General features: G+C 27.0%; 1 protein-coding gene across 1 annotated transcript; it reads right to left on the bottom strand.

The window, feature by feature from the left end:
* Nucleotides 1–215: 215 nt before the first annotated feature.
* On the bottom strand, nt 216–16,667 carry LOC100212851 (MOB-like protein phocein). Its single transcript, XM_065810912.1, has 8 exons — nt 16,537–16,667; nt 12,746–12,808; nt 11,411–11,511; nt 5,585–5,627; nt 1,102–1,188; nt 896–975; nt 698–809; nt 216–607 (listed from the first exon to the last, which is right to left on the bottom strand). The coding sequence occupies exons 1-8, from the start codon at nt 16,585–16,587 to the stop codon at nt 443–445; spliced, it is 702 nt and encodes a 233-aa protein (XP_065666984.1). The 5' UTR covers nt 16,588–16,667; the 3' UTR covers nt 216–442.
* Nucleotides 16,668–20,458: the final 3,791 nt, after the last annotated feature.

The raw sequence follows: 20,458 nt of genomic DNA, 5'->3' as shown, positions 1-20,458 counted from the left end.
CTGAATATAATTATTTCTCTATGTTTAAAATAAACTACAATTTTGTTTTAAAGAGGAAACCGAGACTTGTTTATACTTTAACATTAGAAAGGAAAAGAATTATGGTTGGTTTCAAAATAATTACATGTTGAAAAACCGTAACTTTTCCGGCGTTTGCAACGTGAGGCCGTTATGTTCTGCCATTATTCACTTTAATACAAAAATTAGAGAGCATATCATAAAATTACAATTTCAATATTTTTAATTTCTAATACAAAATATAATAAAAAAGTATTTTGTAACCCTAATCATTAAATTATATAACATAAATAATATTGGAAAAAAAAAAAAAAAAACTTTCATCGCAAAAAACATTTCGTTTAAAAATTAAATGGAGATTAAACAAAAATAAAAGGAAAAACAGCACTAATGCGAATTTTTACTTTGATTTTAAAATAAATTTTCACGAGTAAGATTCATCAACTTCATCATTGTTATGGTCTCTTTGAAGCATAGATAATTCTTCCTCACCCTCTTCTTCTGAGATTGGTACAATAAGATTGTCACGCGACATTAGGTCATATTTTGTAACAAAACGAGTGAACCGTTTACATAAATGAGTTTCGTTCTAAAAACACAAATGACTTATGTAAAGTCACAATGAATTTATAACACAAATAAATCCCATTAAATGGACAAGGAATAAAGATAATTTTACTTCGAACTGTCGAAATAACAAAGGATGGTGAAAATAAGCGTGAGAGAACACTCTGTATACTCTGCGGCAAACGGATCCAAGTTTTGAAACAGAAGAGTCTTTAATGCTAACTCTAAAAAAGTTTCGTGAAAATACGTTATAATTATACGTTCTATTGTGCATAAAATTAAAGGACTAGAAACTAGTATTATTAAAAACCTGCTCGGAAAGTATTTATTGCTATTTAATAACGATGCAGCTCCATCCAACGTGTGACGCGTATAATCTACAGCAGGACACTAGAATAAGAAAAAAAAAATTTACAAAAAAAAAACTAAACTAGTATTTTAATAAAAAAAAAAGAAGAAAATCTTAAAGAAAGTAATATTTTTTCATTAAAAACATTAATAAGTATTACACGCGACCTCGTTTGGCGTTTTATGAGCAGCACACAAAAAGATCCATTGTTCAGTTGCTGTCATTTGTGTACACGTATCAGGTTTACACTCTTGCTAAAAGTAAAAACATGTTGCAAAATAAACATGTGATTAAGTACGCGTAAGAATTACAATAACGCGTGAGATTTACAAAAACGCGTAAAAGAAAAGTAAGAAGATTATTAAAAAAAAAAATGCAAAATTAAAAGATATTGATAAAAAAAAGGAGTTTAAAAAACGATTAACTACCAATAAAAACAAGGGCGTGCAACTAATTTATTGCAAAAAGTAATTATATTTTTTATAAAGATCAACCAAAAAATAACAAATAAAAATTATTTTTTTTCTATTTTACCTAATGAAATTTTATGCATAAACTTAGCTCATTTTATAGCGGTATTTAATTGTCCGACGTAAAAATTATTCTTTACAGAAAAAATGGATTGTTTAGCCGCAAAAAAAATGTAATTTTTTTTAAACAAATGTAATCAATTTCAATTGATTATGTAAACAAATATAATCTTTTTTATTTTGTTCAGGTTCATTAAAAATGACCTATACATAATGGAAATCTTTGTTTAGAATTTTGTTAAGCACTCTAGAATTTTAAAATAGAAACACATTAAACACATAAAAATTGTTGAAGATATGTACTAAAAAAACATTTAAATATATAATAAAAGAGGCCATTCATGTATTATGCACGCAAAAATCTCCAGATTCGGACTCCCCCCCATGCGTACGTATGGTTGGGGGTGTTAACCCCCCCTCCCTCCCCCATATAAGTTTCATATGCTTGGTGGTCTAACCCCCTTTTATGTTCAAAGCAAAAATTTATGGAAAATTTCTTTCACTTTCGCACTTTTTTTCTGAAGTTTTAAGTAGTCTTAAATTTATTTTTAAAACCATAAGTCGGTGGGTTTTTGCTCAAAATTTTCAAAACTTCTTTATGCACTTCAATTCGTTTTCGCAACATTTCATAAATATTTGATTTGCAAACAAAAGTTTTCCAACACAATTAAAGTTAAGAAGTAATATGAAATAAAAAGCCTTTATGGATTTAAAAAAATTAAGATTTAAAGTTGACCGAATTTTTCTGTGTCCACCTGATAAAATAGGATTTTTTTTCTACTTTTTTTTAACTTTTAGTTTTTTCCTTTTATCCGAGAAAAAAGAAATTGAAAAAATGTGCAGCTATAAGACACACCATTTTAGTCCAGATAGAAATGTTTTCAAGTCAAATAAATTTATGGAAAGAATAAAAGGAAGAATAAATTAATTACCCTATTTAGGAAAAAAAAATTGCCATAAAACTAATAAGCGCAACAATTTATTCAATTATTTATCTTAAATAGGGTAACTTGATGTTAATTTGGCCATTACTGAATCTCGCACATCATCTTTTGCTTATAAGTTAGTGAGCACACCACTACATAAACAAAAAGACATTTTTTTTAAACATCTTCGTTACCAACAAGGCTGCAAGCAACCACTAATTAGAGTCGAAAGTTACTGGAAGAGAAAAGATTAGGATTGTAGAGCAAGATAACGATTGACAGACGACTTAAAGGATTGCAAAATATATGAACCAGGAAAGCAAGATGAAGAAAGCAAATTCCAAAGAACTGACGTTTGAGGAGTTTTTGGAGCACTTAGGAACAGTAACAGAAAAAGGATGAGACTTAATTAAAGGACAAGTAACATGAGAATGAATGTTAGTAGATGGCACAAGAGACGCTAGCGCTTTAGAGCAGTGCCCATTATAATATATTATTAACTAAATTATTAACTATTATAATTAACGAAATTATTAACTATTTTTATTCACTTTTATAACCAACAATAACAGCTCTCAGAGCAGGTTTACTAATTTTTGAACCATTATTTGGAAATACATTATCACAATTTTTATTCAAATATTTTTATAGATTAAGATTTATCTTTTATGTTATTCACCTCCCAAGGTGAACTTAAATGAGTAGTAGTGGCCTGATAAGGCCACTACAGTAGAGGAGACTACCTTATTGTGGTTACAACCCTCTCCCAACTCTTTAACTCCTTAACACGAGCCTTTATAAACAAGGTTGCTGCGTGGAGAAACAAGTTTGTTCATTTGAATTTCAAGTTCAAATTTGAAGTCTAATTAAAACTTCAGTTACTTCCTCCTGTTCTCCAGCTTTTTCCCATTTCTCATTGTCATTTTTAATTATATAAAATAATACTTTTAAATCTACAATAAATTAATACATATAGATTTAACATGAAATTTTTTTTTCTATAGCAGTTTTAAATTATATTTAAAAATCTTTTTCAAAATAAATTGAAAAATTTTTGGTTATAAATTATTAAATAACATTAGATAAAATATATTTTAAATAAAGTTAAAATAGAAAACTAAACTAATTTTCAAAGTCATTAAAAAAAATAATTTTTTTTTTTACAGATACGAAATAAAAATAAAACCCAAAATTACCCAGTAAAACCCAAAATTACCCAGTAAAACCCAAAATTACCCAAATAAAACCCACTGGGCCGGATTTTTTTAAAAAAACCTGGGTTTTTGCCAACCCTGGTTGTTACAGATAATCAGTTTGCACCTATGGCCAAAGATCCAGTTGCAAAAAAAGATGACGATTTGAATAATTATAAAAATTTTACTGAAAAAGAAAATAAGATCATAGATAAACTCATAACATTAAAATTAACTTCTATTGCAATTTTAAATTTTTCGTTTGCAAATTTTTCATGAAAAAAATTTCATGAAGTCACTAATTTCTTAACAACAATGCAACTTTCAAAAAACTAAGAAACAATATTTTGAACTTGAATATTTGTACATTATTGTATGTATGTTTTTATTAAAATGCTGTGCAAGTAATGCAGATAATGATGCCTTCACATATCCTGAGGCCACTGCACAAATAAGGTAGCAAGCAGAGCAGGTCAACATAAATTTTTTTTTTTAACTTCTCAAGAAGCATATTCAGCAAAACTAAAATATCACCAACACAAAATCCAACAGGAAAGAAAGAAACATGAAAGAAAACAACTGTGACTTATCAATGCTAATAAGCGACTCAAGAAAAAAGAAAAAAAAGGCTGAGAAAAGAAAACTAAATTGTGCTAAAAAGATAAAAACAACAACAAAAAAGAAGTCCATTTCAGTATCTTCTGAATCCCAACCATTGGTTGGTACCATCATTTCATTGACAAAGTTAGATAATGTTGATGCTTCACACTTAGAAAAAACTACTTCAATAAGCATTATTGTTCCAGAAATAGAAAAACTAGCTTAGAATGAAATAAAATAAAAATAAAAAATTGAAGAAGTTATCAAAAGAAAAAAAGGGAAAATTGACAACAACAAAAAAAAACTCTAATAAACATAGAACTCTTTGTGGGTCATGCAGAGAAATTTTTTGTAAAGATAAAGGTGAAACTAGATTGAATGCCAGGAACGTTATAAATGGTACCACAATGCATCCCAGTGATTAGAGTAGGTTCCACCAAACTTTTTTGTTTGTATTACTTGTTAAAATTATTCTGACTAATACATTCTCAACCTTTGAAAAAACATTTCATATCAGTTGCAATTTATTCCTACAATTGATGTATGCATTATCCTAATATAGTATATCTTTAAATATATTACTAAATATTGTTTTTTAAATGACATTTATATAGATTATGATTTATTAGATACTATAAGGCTAACCTTCGCTGAATCCAATATTGTATTATTTGTTCAAAATTATATTAGCTACCTCATAATATGTCATATTTCGGAGTTCTTGAATAAAGTAGCCAAAAAGTAATTAAAATTAACACAATGAATTGGGTTTGATCTCAGCATTGGGCAAGGGAAGATCCAATGCTCCTAACGCACAAAGTGGGGTGTTATAGACCTACAAATTAACAGACGAGATTTAATCTTGAAAACCTGCATATAATGTTGCCTAATGGGCGAGATTCATCGCTTTTGACAATCTGTACAGTTTTTAATGTTAATGTGAAACACTCTTATAAAAGTTAAAACAGTTTGCATAGTTTTGTAGCTAAAAAACTCAGCAACCTAACAATGCATTTGCAGTGGTATGTCTATTAACAGCCTATCAGCAGCAATTTTAGTGTGGATGTGGGCAAGGTTTGATTAGTTACCCTATTAGAAAGAAACTTTTCAAAAATGCATTTTAATAATCTAATTACTGTTATAATAATTAAACAAGTGTTGAAATTATTTTTTTAAAACAGTGTAATAACTCTAAGGCTCCATATTCAAAAATTCTATAAATTGTAAAGATGAAAGAAAAATATAACTACATATTTTTTTTGAAAAAACACTTTTTTCCTCAGCCATTCTAACAAGGTTTTGAAAGTAGTATTTTCCAAACCCTGTTAGAATGGCTGAGGGAAAGTTTAAAGAACGTTTGCTCAATTAAATACAAATTAATGCAAAATAGTTGTTATATACCTGTAATTTGACTGCTAGACCATCGAATTCCAAGCAAAACTGCCTGAGAATATAAATTATAAAATAATGATATGAAAAACAATAATAATAACTCACATAAAAAATTAGCAATTAAAAAAGCTGATACTGTAAATACTGGCTAAGTAATTGAAATGTCAATAACATATAATATATAATAACTAATAACTAGGTATGTAAAAGTAAATTTATAAGAAAATTGTTTTACTATCTAAAAATTTATACCATATATTAGCAAATATGCCATTACATACATTAAAAAAATAAAAAAGGGGCCTATTTATTGTATGTTTATACTTAAATAGTCCTAATGCTTCACTTTTAAAAAAAGTACTAGCAACACTTCACTTTTAAACCAACTACTAGTACTAGAGAAACTCTAGTAGAAGTAACAGTGATGCTTTCTAATTGCCCCTTTCTTTTTTTGCAACATTCGGGTCATCTTTAGTGGACAATACCCTTCTATATTTCCCAACAACCTCTAGAATAGAGATGTACCGGAACCAGTTTATGCCAAGTCCCCGATTCTGGGTACCCAGAAGAAAATACCAGGTCTGAGTCCGGTTACCCAGCACCATGTCCATTTTAAAAGTTTGTAAAATTTCTAACACTGAAGTGTTTTCACAAAATAACGCTGATTACTTCCCACTAATTAAGTTTGCCTAAATATATCAAGTTTCTTTTTAATAAACAACTACATTTACAATTGAGATCACGAATTCAAATTACAGAACTAAAGTGTAAACTTGATGTCTATAAATATTCTTTCTCCATCAGGGTTGTTAATATTTGGAAAAAATTGCCATCTGATGTCCGTAATGATAAAAACATCAAGAGCTTTAAAATTAACTCTATAAACTTCGAAAAATTCTCTTGTAAAAAATTCTTTCACAAAATAAAAAGAAGCTATTCAAATATCCATAAAAATCACTTTTTGCAATATATTCTGATTATTTTGCAAATATATATTTCAAAAAATATTCTAAGTAAGACATATTTATATTGAGTAAATAGGGTTTTGTGGTTATTGACTCCATAATACTCTTAGACTTATATCAAGAAGTTTATTAGTTGAAGTTTAAACTAAAAGCAATTCTGTTAATAATATTTGGAAACAATTTAGTACCACTTAAACTGAGGTTAATGATTATTAAAAATTTCTTTTAAGATACCCAGTGCTGAGTACTGCAACAAAATGTCTGATTCTGGGTACCCAGCAAAACAGCCAAATTAATGGGTCCCCGGGTCCAAACCAGGTGTCTGGCACATCACTACTCTAGAATACCGCAAGGTTCTATCCATGATCTTATATTATTTCTTATCTACATTAATGATCTTGCTGAAAACAAAAACAAGTGAAATATCTTTTTTGCTAATGTATCATTATAAAAAAATATATTTTATATATATATATATATATATATATATATATATATATATCATAAAACCCTATTATAGAAACTTTTCTATGATCTTATCTATGATCTTATTTACAAGACTCATAAGATTCTGATACTTTTAACTTTTGACTTTTTTGCAATGCAGTCAACGTGTTGTTTCAATGTAATACTCTTGTTAAAAAAAAAAAATTACAAAATCGTTAAAGAACCTTTTTTCAGTATGGGTGGGTGGGAAAATTTTTTGAAAACTATTAAACATTAGCTGTGTATTAAGCACTAACTACCTTTTTTTTCCTTTCATTTTTCATAATTCCTGTTTTTTAAGTAACAAATTTAAGTAAATTTGAACATGTTTTTTTTTCTGTTCAAGAAAAGACCACTCTCCAATTCTTTGTAATAATTCTAACTAAACTATTCAGAATAACATCTGGAAAAAAAAAAAATCGAGCTACATCGGCATTTTTGTAACTAAACTCGTCTCAGTAAAATTCTGATAAAAGTCAAAACAACAGGTGTTTAATTTGAAATATTTTAAGTTGGTTTGTTGGATTCTTCGCCTCAAAATAAGTAAGTGTACACATTTTCAGCTTTCCATTGCACACAGAACAGAAACAATGACCAAACCATTTTTAAAAATAGCAGATTTTTGTTGGTTCAAGGCAAAGTTTGAAGAGTCATATCTTTGAAACCGTTTGAAATTAGATGATAAAATTTTGGAAATGTTCATAACTTATTAAAATCTTTGAGTAGTGTAAAAATCAGCAAAATCTGAGTTGCATGCCCTGGATTTTTCACATGCCCTATCCTTAACAAAACAGAAATAGAAATAAAACTGTCTTACAACTTTCTGCACTTTTTGTTAGATACCTAAATACCTTTTGTTAGATAGAGAAGTTAATCTTAAAACTGTAAACAAGTTTTCTTACCAGTCTTTTATTTTTAAAACCCTTATTTATTCACCACCAGATTAATGTTTGATCAAAATGTTAAATAACAACCAATGGCGTACAGTGACATACAACCAACAGTGCATTTAAAACTACCGAATTTTATGTGTCAGATAATTAGACCTACATAAATCTTGACCTAATAAGTTGTTCTACAAAAAGAGCATCTATTAAATAGTGGAGCTAATTTTCAGATAACTACTGAGGCCTAAATTGTTTTCAACTGACTTTTTTATTTTCAATTAATTTATGACATTTTCATTTTCACCGATTTATTTTTCGACCTATTTTATAGATATTCACTTTCAACCGATTTGAGATAAATTAATTTTAAACCGATTATCTGGCCTGTGTTTTTAACATTCTTTTTTTTAAACTATGAAATTTAAAAAAAAAAAATAAATTAACAATCAATAACTTTTCCAAAATTGAGTTGAGTTGAATTTTTTTCAAAATTGAGTTGAGTTATAGGCCACTGAATTTTAACTTCTATTAGAATTTTCTAAACATTTGTGAATAATTTTCTCTAACATGTTCTTTTTTGGTCATTTTTAAAACTTGTTTTAATTTAAAACGATTTAAAAAATAAAAGTTTATAAATATATTTGATTAAAAATTATTAAATTATTTTATTATTAAAGATTTTCAAAATAATTTAAAAGCCACGAAGTGTTGAAAATAAAATACAAATTTTTTTTGTAAAAATATACTCTTAAAAGTTCTTATTTGCATCAACACACAAAGCATGTATAAAAATATATACAACAATTTCTATGCCTCAGCTTTTGTTTATGAAATACAAAATCCACTCAAATATTTTCTTTAAACAAAAATGTACCTAAAATCTCTCCTAACATTGATTTATCTCCCACTATTATTTCTAATCATTCGAGTAATCTTAAAACTTATAAATCTGCAGGACCAAATTACATTCATCCCAGAGTTCTTAAAGATGTTCATACAATCTCAGTTCCTCTCTCTTTATAATCTTCATATAATGTCATATAATAATAGAGCCTTAGCATAAATCTGGAAAGATGCTCACATTATCCCTATTTTTAAAAAAGGAGATGAGTCACTGGCTGAAAGCTATAGACCAATTAGCCTCACCTGTAATGTTGTCAAAATATTTGAAAAAATTATAAAATCTTATATTGTTTCACATTTTGACAACCATTTTTTGTTAAGTAATTCTCAACATGGATTTATTAAAGGTTATTTGTGTCTAACAAACTTAATGTCAGTTATTGACGCTTGGACATTAGTCTTGGAAAATAAAATTAATATAGATAATATATATCTTGATATATCGAAAACACAGTTTCACACTATCTCCTATTTCTAAAATTAAAAGCTTATGGAATAGATGACAAAGTCTACAATTGAATAGCCTTACCTAAGAGATGGATCACATAGTATCAATGTTAGTAGTGCATAGTCAGAATGGATAAAAGTAACTAGAGGGGGTTCCCCAGGGTTCAGTTCTTAGCTCAACTTTGTTCTAGATGTATATTAATGATTTTCCTGATTTGGTTTCAGCTGCTGCGTTGGTATTTGCAGATAATACTAAGTTATACAAACTACTTTCTGATAGCTCATCATGCAATAACCTGCTAAACAATATGGAAATAACACACTGGGCAAAGCTATAGAGCACTTAGGACCAACAAACGCAAAATTCATTTATACACCCGTCGATACAAATCTCAATACCTCAATTAATTTAGAAAACTCTCTTGTCAAAAGAAACCTTAGTGTCTTCATTGAATGTAATTTGACTTTTTGTTCTCATGTAAATACTAAGTAAATATTGATACTGCAAATAAAATTGTTGGAATGATCAAAAGATGATTTGTAAATCTCAATACTTTGACATTTCATACTTTATTTCCTTTTCAACATCTCCTTGATTATTGCAGCTTTGTCTACTACCCTAGGCTTAAAAAAGATAAACAACTACTTGAAAATATTCTACGCAAGTCTAATAAAGCTGTCCATAACCTGACTGGACTCACTTACAACCAAAAACTACTGAGACTAAATTTAATTAGTTAAAATCAAATTAAATTAGTTAGCATGAGCTATTGTTTCTTATGTGATAATATGGTAGAAACTTACAAACAGACTCACAATCTTTATAAATGTAGTATAATGCGGTAGAGGTGTAGTGGTAGAGCGCTCGCTTCATAAGCGAGAGGTTCCGAGTTCGATTCCCACCACGTCCCTGGTAGTACCGCGCTCAACTTATTTCTCCGCGCAGCGGCCTTGTTCGTCAAGGTTCGTGTTTCGGAGTTGAAGAGTTGAGAGAGGGTGATAACCACAAGTAGCCTCCTCATCTGTAGAGGCCTTCTCGGCTTTGGGAGGTGAATTATTAAAAAAAAAAAATGTAATTACAATCCTTTGTGTCCTCATTAAATACCATTCCGTATTGCTTCATCAACAACCGTGGTTTCGCTTATAAATTAAAAAAGATATTTTGTAAGACAGATGTATGGAAATTTTTTTTTATTAAGCGAGTCGCAAATATGTGGAATAGTCATTTAAAAAACATCTAGATGCATACTATGAACATCAAATTGTACATATAAAAGATTAGACCAGTACAAGTAGATACAAACAAACAAAAAGTTGATAAGCTTATTTATTACGCCTAATCATTCTTGTAATCACTTGTAAAATTAAAATCTTAGATAATAATAATAATATACATGTATTTAAATTTTATTTATTACTAATTCTATAATTTAATCAAGAGTTTCAAAGTTCAAATCTACCCTAATCTGGATGTACAGTGTTCAAACTGTTTCACAATGCAACAGCTTTGTTTAACAAGGCTTGTGCTGTAGAATTTAAGTTTGAGAAAGAGTTGCAAATAATATAAGAAAAAGAGTAGGCTGTAGTGTCTTTTCTGGAGGGAGGTGAATTTAATAAAAGTAAAAAAAAAAGATAAAATATAAAATAAATAATAAACCAATTATAAAAATTATAAACAAATTAAAAAAAAACTATAAAGAATATTTTCACTTATTATATTAACTATGTACAAATTTATTTGTACATAGTTAATACAATAAATGAATTTATATATCAATAAATACAACCTTTGGAATTAGAAAAATTGAGGTCGGCAATAATTTGCTGACCTCAATCTTTTAAAGGTCGGCATTAGGTCTGCAAAAAAAATTTAATACAAAAGTCTTACTGTAAAACATCGAAGTGAGGTCAGCAATTTTTTGCCAACCGCAAACACTTTTAGGTCGGCAGTTAGGTCAGCATTGCCGATTGCCGACCCTAATTCCGAGGGTTGATGAATATGTATTATAACTAAACTTAAATGCTGATTGGTTTATAAAAAAATGTATTATGGTGCATTTTAACTTTAAAAAAAATTTATTCTTCTTGAAAAAAAAACTCTTATTTTGTCCATTTAGCTTTAAATATGAAACAATAATTAATCCTACCTTAAATGTTCATACTTCCATACACCTTCATCCTGACCTTCAGGAGGTTCTAGTATTTCTTCAATTCGAGAACAATCTCTTCGTATAACTTGTTGTATATACTGAAATACAAATTTTTTTGCCTAAACTTAAAATCAAAAACTTGAATTCCAAATTCGTTAAAAATATCAAAACTTAGACAAAAGTGGAGATTAACAATGAACAATGTAAATATTATTCATTATTATTCTCGTGCCCACTAATAAAAACCTGAAAACTTTCTTAAAAAGAAAATTGCTATCAGGCATGACTATTTTAGTGGGGTTTTGATAGACCCACATCCAATGAACTAACTGTGGAAGAGTGGGTTGACAAAAAAATCTAAAGTTTTAACGTTGTTGCCTTCATTATAAGGCCATACCTTAGAATTATTATCTTCAGCAACTTAATATTAAATTTTTAAATTTAGTTGCTGACTGCAGCTTCAGAATGAAATTTTAAATATCCTACAAAAAAGATAAGAAATTATACATCCATGAAGTATTTGTCAAAATGATTTAACTTAGAAGTTTTACATAATCAGATACCATCTCAGATTTTATGTCTTTGGTGGAAACAAACCAATTTTTTGCATTCTAAATAGGTTGCTGTTAACACGGAAAAATTTGTGTAAGCTAATATTCATTAAAAATAAAAACATTTTGCAAAAACTCATGGCAATTGAAACAAAAATACTTTCAAAAAACACCCTCAGTAACACCCTGCTTGAGGACAATACCTTAAATTAAATTTAAGATGTCCTCAAGCAGGAATGATTCAATTTATGATGAAAATGTTTTACCTTAAATTGAATCATAATTTATAACTAAATTACAAAAGAAGTAGTTTTTAATTTGTTTTTAACAATTTCTTTCTAATATCAAACTATTGGAAAGAGTGGTTTCCACTATTTCCAAAAAGTTCCAATATATTAGAAACCACCTAAAAAAATACCTCAAAAAAAGAGCAGTGTATGACAAGAGATCTTTAAAACAAAAAATATATAAAAAAATTTAAATAAAACTTTTGATTAGTCAAGAACTTGATTGATAACTACTACTAAAATTTGTATAAAATTTAAATTTTTATTTGTTTGAAGAAAGTCCTTAACTTTTTATAACTCTGTTAAACCTTTAACAAACCAGTGTTTCCAAATAATTAGATTAGAGGTAAAATGTAAAGCTGAAGCCAAGCCTAAAGGGTTTAGAAAAACCTGAGACATTTGATGTTACATACTTTTTTTATTATTAATTACATGTAACTTTGTTTTTAACAACTATATATATTATTTTAGTGTGTTTAATTTTAAAACAATACCTGTTGAACTGCTAATGTACTATCCATCTCTTCAAAAGCTTCCTCTGGCCAAGAGTACATATCCTATTTATTAAATTTTTCAAAAACTAATCAAAATAGAAAAAAGATTAAAGAGAATTATGCATACAAGTTTATGTACAACTATATCTATATTAATTAGGCATACAAGTTAATTTGAAACTATCTCTCTCTTTTATATATATATATATATATATATATATATATATATATATATATATATATATATATATATATATATATATATATATAATATATATATATATATATATATATATATATATTTCTTTTCTTTTCAAACACAGATATTCAGTGCAGAAAGATTTTTTTCCTAAAATTCTCTCTGCACTGAAAAGGCCTTGGTGCAATAGTGGAGAAAAGCTCGCCTAAAACAAATATTGCAAGCCAAGCAATCTACTCCTCTAAACAACTTTTTCGGAGAGCTTTTGGTTTTTGCATGAGCTATCTGTTTATTCATTAAAAAAATTGTTTATTAAATACAAAATTTAATTTTATACTTGTTACAAACATATGCATGTAATGTTAATGTTATAAGAATATATACATTAGGGTGTATTGAAGAATTTTTTTAAAATTTTTTTGTAATAGCCCTAAATATATGCGGTACAATAAAATATCACTGGATTAACAAAAAATTTCGAAAAAAATAATAATATTTTTAGAGGTACCCTAAGTCCCTTGAACATTTATAGGGCCCCTAATATTCTGGGTAAAAAAATTCTTTAAAAGTAGGTTAAAAGAAGTTAAATCTTATAAAAATTTGGAAATTAATAATTGTTTTATAAAAAAACATCAAAAATTTTTTTTCTTTTTCAAAAAACTTGTGAAAAATGCACTTTTTTTATTTTTAGTTTAAAAACCATAGTTGCTATGCAATAAAATTCAAAATAATAATTTTAACATAAAACAAATATTATTTTTGAACTTTTTATAAAATTTAGCTTCTTTTGAGTACCAGGTTAACCTACTTTTGTAAAACTGTTTTTTCAAAAATGTTAGGGAAAAATTGTACATGGTTAGGTTGGACAATTCACTAACTCATATTGTTTTTTTAGATTGATTTGGCATAAAACTTTGCTTAACTTGGACTTTTATTATGAATTGAACATAAGTGCATATAAAACCACAATAAAACTATAAAAAATCAGAAATTTCAATAAATATTACAAAACTCAAACCTTCAAAAATTAATTGAATACCTTGGTGTCAAATATAACTAAACCTTTGCGTTAAACATAATTTTTTCAATTTAGTTTTGATTAAATTCTACTTATTAAGACTTAAGTCTTGATTTCAAGACGTCTTGAGACTTGTATTTAAATGTTTTAGTCTTGGTCTTGAAGTTTGGAGTCTTTGTCTTAGTCTTGAAAGCCTAGAGTGTTGTTCTTGGTCTTTGTCTCAAACCTTTACTGTCTTGCACTTTCTTGATCCTTACAAAAACTAACAACACAACGGATAGATTAGTAATGTTTTACTGTACTCTTTTACTTCTCACATAAACTACATAAATAGAATATGTAAACTTTAAATTTTTCTTTTTCTGTAACTATAGCATGTGGCTTCTATAGTTAAAAATAAAAGCGTACCATGTCTGCTTTCATTAAGGTTAGAGTTAGGGTTATGTGCTATTGTTAATTTCACAGCGTGATAATCTTGCGTAATTTTTTAGTGGTATATTTTGTTTTTGACAATAGAAAAAACTTGTTAGTTTTTATTAAATTAGTTGTTATTAAATTAGTTGTTATTAAATTAGTTGTTATTAAAGATATCTTTAGGAGACTGCAAAAGTCCACTGCACAATTTACAATAACATAATTATATTTTACATGCGTAATTATGTTTTATTATAGAGTAATGTGTATAAATGGTAAAAAGATACATCAGCTAAAGGCCTAATAGTATGCATACAAGGGTTTTTGAATAAGGAAGAGAAAGTTTTAATTATATTGGTAAAAAAAATTATTTTAAACAAAAAACTAATAACGATGTTTAAAGGTTACTTTTATACAGACAAATCAATGACTTTCATAATCTTAACATTTTTGGTAATTCACCTCCCCATGGCCGAGAAGACCACTAAAGTCGAGGAGGCTACTTAATTGTGGTTATAACCCACTCTCAACTCTATAACTCCAAAACACGAACCATCACGAACAATGTTGCTGCGCGGAGAAATAAGTTGAGCGCGGTACTACCAGGGACATGGTGGGGATCGAACTAGGCACCTCTCGCTTATGAAGCGAGCGCTCTACCACTACACCACTACTGCATCTACTGAGAAAAAAACAAAATTTAAAGAAAAAAAACAAAATTGTATCAAAATATCAAACTTTAATTAAATAAACTTAAAAAAAACAATAATTAAAAAGACAAAAAAAAAGTTTTATATAATTTTTTATACAACTTTTATATTCTTCTTTTTAGGGTGGTTGTTATTTTTAGTTACCAAATTTGATACAAGTTGTGGAAAAAGACAATCATAACAATTTTACAACAATTTAAAGTTTTGGTATGCAATTTATTTACCATTTTTATCAGTCCTTATATTAATATATACAAAATATGGAACTTTCAAAACTGTTGATAGAAGGTTGTGAGGTCATCTAATTCAGTTGTTTAGATTTCAAAACAATATAGATAAAATGAACTGGCATAATGAACCTGAAAGAATAACTAATACCACAAGAGGGCATGATCAGATATTAGGAAGACAATATGTAAGAAACTCACTTTCTAGGCATTATTTCTTCACCGAACTTATTGTAAAAACTTGGAATATCCTAGATCACTATGTTATTAATGCAACTTCTGTAAATGATTTTACTTTAATGAAAAACACCTGTTATAGTCTAACGACAACTGTCGTTAGACTCATTTTTCTTGGTGAAACAAGAAAACAGCATTTGATTTATAGTATATTATAATATATCAAGAAACTAATTTACTATATATACTAGAGGTAGGAGAAACTTAGTTAATTTTTTTTCTTATGTATATTCATTTTCTATTTGACATTTATTATATTATATTTATTATATTATGTTTATTATATTATATTTGACATTTTTCTATGATTAAACAGTTTTTAATGATTTTTTAATTTTAACTCTTATCTGACTTTTTCTTTTCAAAGCTCCTCATTTATTATGTTGCAATAAATTTTGTAATGACAGGAGAAATTAAATAAAAGAATAGTATGGTTTTTTTTATAAATGTATTTACCACATTTGATGCCTGTCTGAAATTGTTTACTTTATATTTATTCCCCAATTAAATATATAAGGTTAGAGTAGGATTACAACTTAAGGAAAAAAATTCATTAACAATTAAGTCATTTTTTAGAATAATAATAAAGAGCAGGGAAAATTTCTTATAATCATTGGTTTGATGCACCAGTTAAATTTACATTTGTTGATAAAAATTTGTAATTTTTTCCAGAAAAAACTTTTATTGGCAATCTTAATTTAAATATAAACAATATATGTAAGCACTAGCTTATCTCCAACATAAAAAGGCATTAGCTTATAAAAAGAAGCACTAGCATAATTAAGCGAGAGCTCATCTCCAACATAAACATTTATTTTTAAAATAAAGATAAAATTAAATAATATCATATTAATTTATTACGACCCTTTATGTTAATTGTAAATGGTTATAATTTTTTTAATATTTTGATAGTATAAAGATTGACACAGCAAATTGCAAACGAACAAAAAAAAAAAAAAAAAAAAGTATTTATAGAAAAAACTTACTTGAGCTTTTGTACCTTTTGTATTTCTTCTCAAAATACCTTTTTCAGACATTATTTACTAAGAAATATAGTATACAATACATAGTTTGAATAAAATATATATGTATATAATATATCATAATTATAATAAATATTCATTCTTCTTTGTTAAGCCAGTGGTTTCGTGCTTAAGTTTTTAAAAACTCACCCACATATAGACAAAAACTTTGCATAAAATGCTTTTATTTTTTTGGAAAGTGCATAAAAAGCACTCGCCAAAAAAATAAAAGCATTTTGTTTTAATATGCAACAAAACTTTTTGTTCCTTTGTTCAACTTTTATGAAAAATGGCATTTTTTTTACCAGTTTTTTTAAAAATTATTTTATCTTGCATTTATTCAGAGTATTCTATATAATATTTATTTATATATAATATATATATATATATATATATATATATATATATATATATATATATATATATATATATATATATATATATATTATATATATACATATACAAACATATATATATATATAAATATATATATATGTATATATAAACATATATTTATATATATACACACACATATATATATATATAAATATATATATATGAATATATAAATATATATATATATATATATATACATATATATATACATATATATATACATATATACATATATACATATATATATATATATATATATATATATATATATATATATATATATATATATATATATATATATATATATATATAAACACACACACACAGCTATGCACCAAAATTTAATTGAGATGGTTATTTCAATTTAACTTAAAAATATCAGGAAATTGAATTTAATAAATTTTGAAATTTTTTTATTTTTATAAAAACCAGTCATAATAACACATAGTCTGGCCAGTGGGGCCGTTTTCGCAAGATTCTTTTGTTTTTTAACAATAAAAAATTAAAATTTGAATTGATGTTGAAAATAGTTTATTTATCGTGCCCAAACTACTAATAAGTGCACAAAAATCTAAAAAAATAGCAAACTTTGGAGAGGAACAGTCCATTGATTCTCTTATATTAGATCTAGAATCAGACGTTTTTTTTGAAAAAAGTAAGTTTCTTAATGATGTCGATGCTTTTCTTACAGAAATTGAGAAAGGAAGCGTTTCAAACAACTTTAAAACATTTTTTCACACACTGCCAGCAGCGTGTGAAAAAATGAAAATCAGAGAAAGGACTCAAACGCCACATAACAACACATCACTCTAAGATTGACTCTTCAACACTGCAAACAAATGCAACAACAGATATTAAGCGTGCGTGTACTGCAGACGAGTTCATAACTTTCATTAAAAAAAAACATTAAATTTGTGCAAAACGATCTTTGCTACCCTCCATATATCAGAGATGAGCTTTCAAGGTACAGTTTCTCTAAAGATGATGCAAAGCATTTATTTGATCTAATAAAGGAAGTTATTGAAAATTTTAATGGTGATGCGGAAGTTTTTTATCCACAATTTTACAAAGTTGCTGGTCAGAAAGGTTTTATGAAAAATCTTACAGATAAAACTTGCTCACTTGACTAAGTCTAATAATGCCACCTCAGTTTTAGTTATTGATGATGAAATTAAGTTTACAGATAAAGAAAAAAGTTTAATTGAACATTTGGGTTGGTATGTATTTAGTACTTTTTATCAAAATATACGATATTCAAAAAGTTGACAAACCAGATTTTGTCAAGAAACACTCTCAATTCTGTTGGCTGGAAAAATTGTAGAAAATGATTCTAATTATTTTGATGAGTATAATCATGATACTCATAAAAAATTTACTAGCTTAAAAAATCGAGGCGGTCTTTGGTCTATATCTTGTGATGCTTTGTCACTATTTAAAATAGCAGAAATAGCATTCAGAAAATCAACAAAAATTTTAAATAAAACTATTGATTGCAGCAAAATGACTGCAGAGTTACTTCAAGATGTTGGGGTTTTATCTCACTTCTCAAAAATTTGCAATGTTTCTTCTACTAAAGTATCTAAAGAAATGTCTCTCGATCTTCTAGACCATCTTTTAACTCTTTATATTCGTGTTCGCTCATTTTCCTATTCAAAGGACCTTGTAAACTTGCATAAAATCAAGTCTAAGATTAAAAGAACAAAATCATTAAGAAAAGAAATCAAGAAGGAACTTTGAACTCCACTGAATAGTTTAGATAAAAAATAGACATTAAAAAAGGTTATTTTCATAGCCACAAATGTCATTAAAAACATTCTTGCATAAGAACTATATTGCAGCATGATGGAGAAATGCAATGATTAATAAAGTGAAAACCAAATGAAATTAAGTAAGTTTTTATTTTAGGTATCAAATGTTATACAATTAAAACTAGTTTAATAGTTATTTATTTTTACTATTTTATTAAAATAATTTTGAAATAAATAATGTTAGGAACTTTATTTTAGCCTCTTCTTTCTTTGTAACACAACTTCAAGTTAAGAGTCACTATTTTCGCTACTCTTCTATGAAAATTTTGTTTCTTTAAACATCATCTCACTGTTTGCACACATACAGTTTGTCCTAGATTAAGTTCTAAAGCCTTAGTCAATTTAGGAGCGCTCAGCTTTGACTGCATCTTAATTTTTCGTACTAACTAATTCTCAGTTCGTTCCAAAAGAATTTTTGGGCAACCAGTTCCTGGTTTAATTGAACCCTCAGTAGAAATTTTTTTTATGAAAGACTGAACCGTGGATTTTGGCATACAAAGCATTTTTATCATATATATATATATATATATATATATATATATATATATATATATATATATATATATATATATATATATATATAGTTATACTAGCAGGATTACCTGGCATTTCGCGTGGGTTTCTCAAGGTTAGGGTTAGGAGGAGCCGCTGGTGGCCTAAACCTGGCTAAAACCACTGCTCAGGCCTACTTAGTGCCTGTGTTAAGTTTGGTATTGATTGGTCCAGAGGTGTTTACGCCTATAGCTAACATAAAACATACAAACATTGCCTTTTATATATATATATATATATATATATATATATATATATATATATATATATATATATATATATATATATATATATATATATATATATATATATATATATATATATATTAGGGTGCATCAAATGCCCCGTACTTTCAAAAATTGGTCTGTCCCTATTCTTAAAACTTTCAATTGGTTCTCACAAAACACTCTGTTAAATTTTTTCAAAATTGAATGAGATTTAGAGGGGCCACCTCAAGTCTGAAACTTGCAATGAGACCCTAAACAGAAGAAAAAAAAGTTTTTCAAATGTATGTCATGTTGGGTCTCAAAAGAAGCAAAATTTTATAAAAATTACAAAAATAAATATCATTTTTTGTTAAAATTGACTTATAAAATTTTTTTGACAAAAACCATTAAAAAAATTTTATTTTATAATTTTTTGTTAAAAAATAATAATTTTTATGTAATAAAATTTAAAATAATAATTCTTGTGTAAAATTTTTATTATTTTTGAAATTTATATAAAATTTCGCTTCTTTTGAGATCCAACATGACATACATTTGAAAAACTTTTTTTTCTTCTGTTTAGGGTATCGTTGCAAGTTTCAGACTTGAGGTGGCCCCTCTAAATCTCATTCAATTTTGAAAAAATTTAACAGAGTGTTTTGTGAGAACCAATTGAAAGTTTTAAGAATAGGGAAAGATCGATTTTTGAAAGTACGGGGCATTTGATGCACCCTAATATATATAGATTTCTGTATATATTTATATAATATATATTTATATATATATTTCTTTTATATTTATATATACATACATATATAAATATATAAATATAGATATATATATATATATATACACGTTATATATATGGGTCGTCCATAAATTATGTCACAAAATTTTTGTTTGTTTTCGACTCCCCCTTCACCT

Source organism: Hydra vulgaris, chromosome 11 (genome assembly GCF_038396675.1).
Source record: "Hydra vulgaris chromosome 11, alternate assembly HydraT2T_AEP".
Taxonomy (NCBI): domain Eukaryota; kingdom Metazoa; phylum Cnidaria; class Hydrozoa; order Anthoathecata; family Hydridae; genus Hydra; species Hydra vulgaris.
Note: the sequence above shows the minus strand (reverse complement) of the source record. Positions and strands in the feature narration are given on the sequence as shown.

Coding starts and splice junctions, on each gene's coding strand:
- LOC100212851 (XM_065810912.1), bottom strand. CDS start 16,587: ATGTCTGAAAAAGGTATTTTGAGAAGAAATACAAAAGGTACAAAAGCT. Junction 12,809..16,536: donor CAAAAGGTACAAAAGCTCAA/GTAAGTTTTTTC, acceptor TTTAATAAATAG/GATATGTACTCTTGGCCAGA. Junction 810..895: donor AATAAATACTTTCCGAGCAG/GTTTTTAATAAT, acceptor AAACTTTTTTAG/AGTTAGCATTAAAGACTCTT.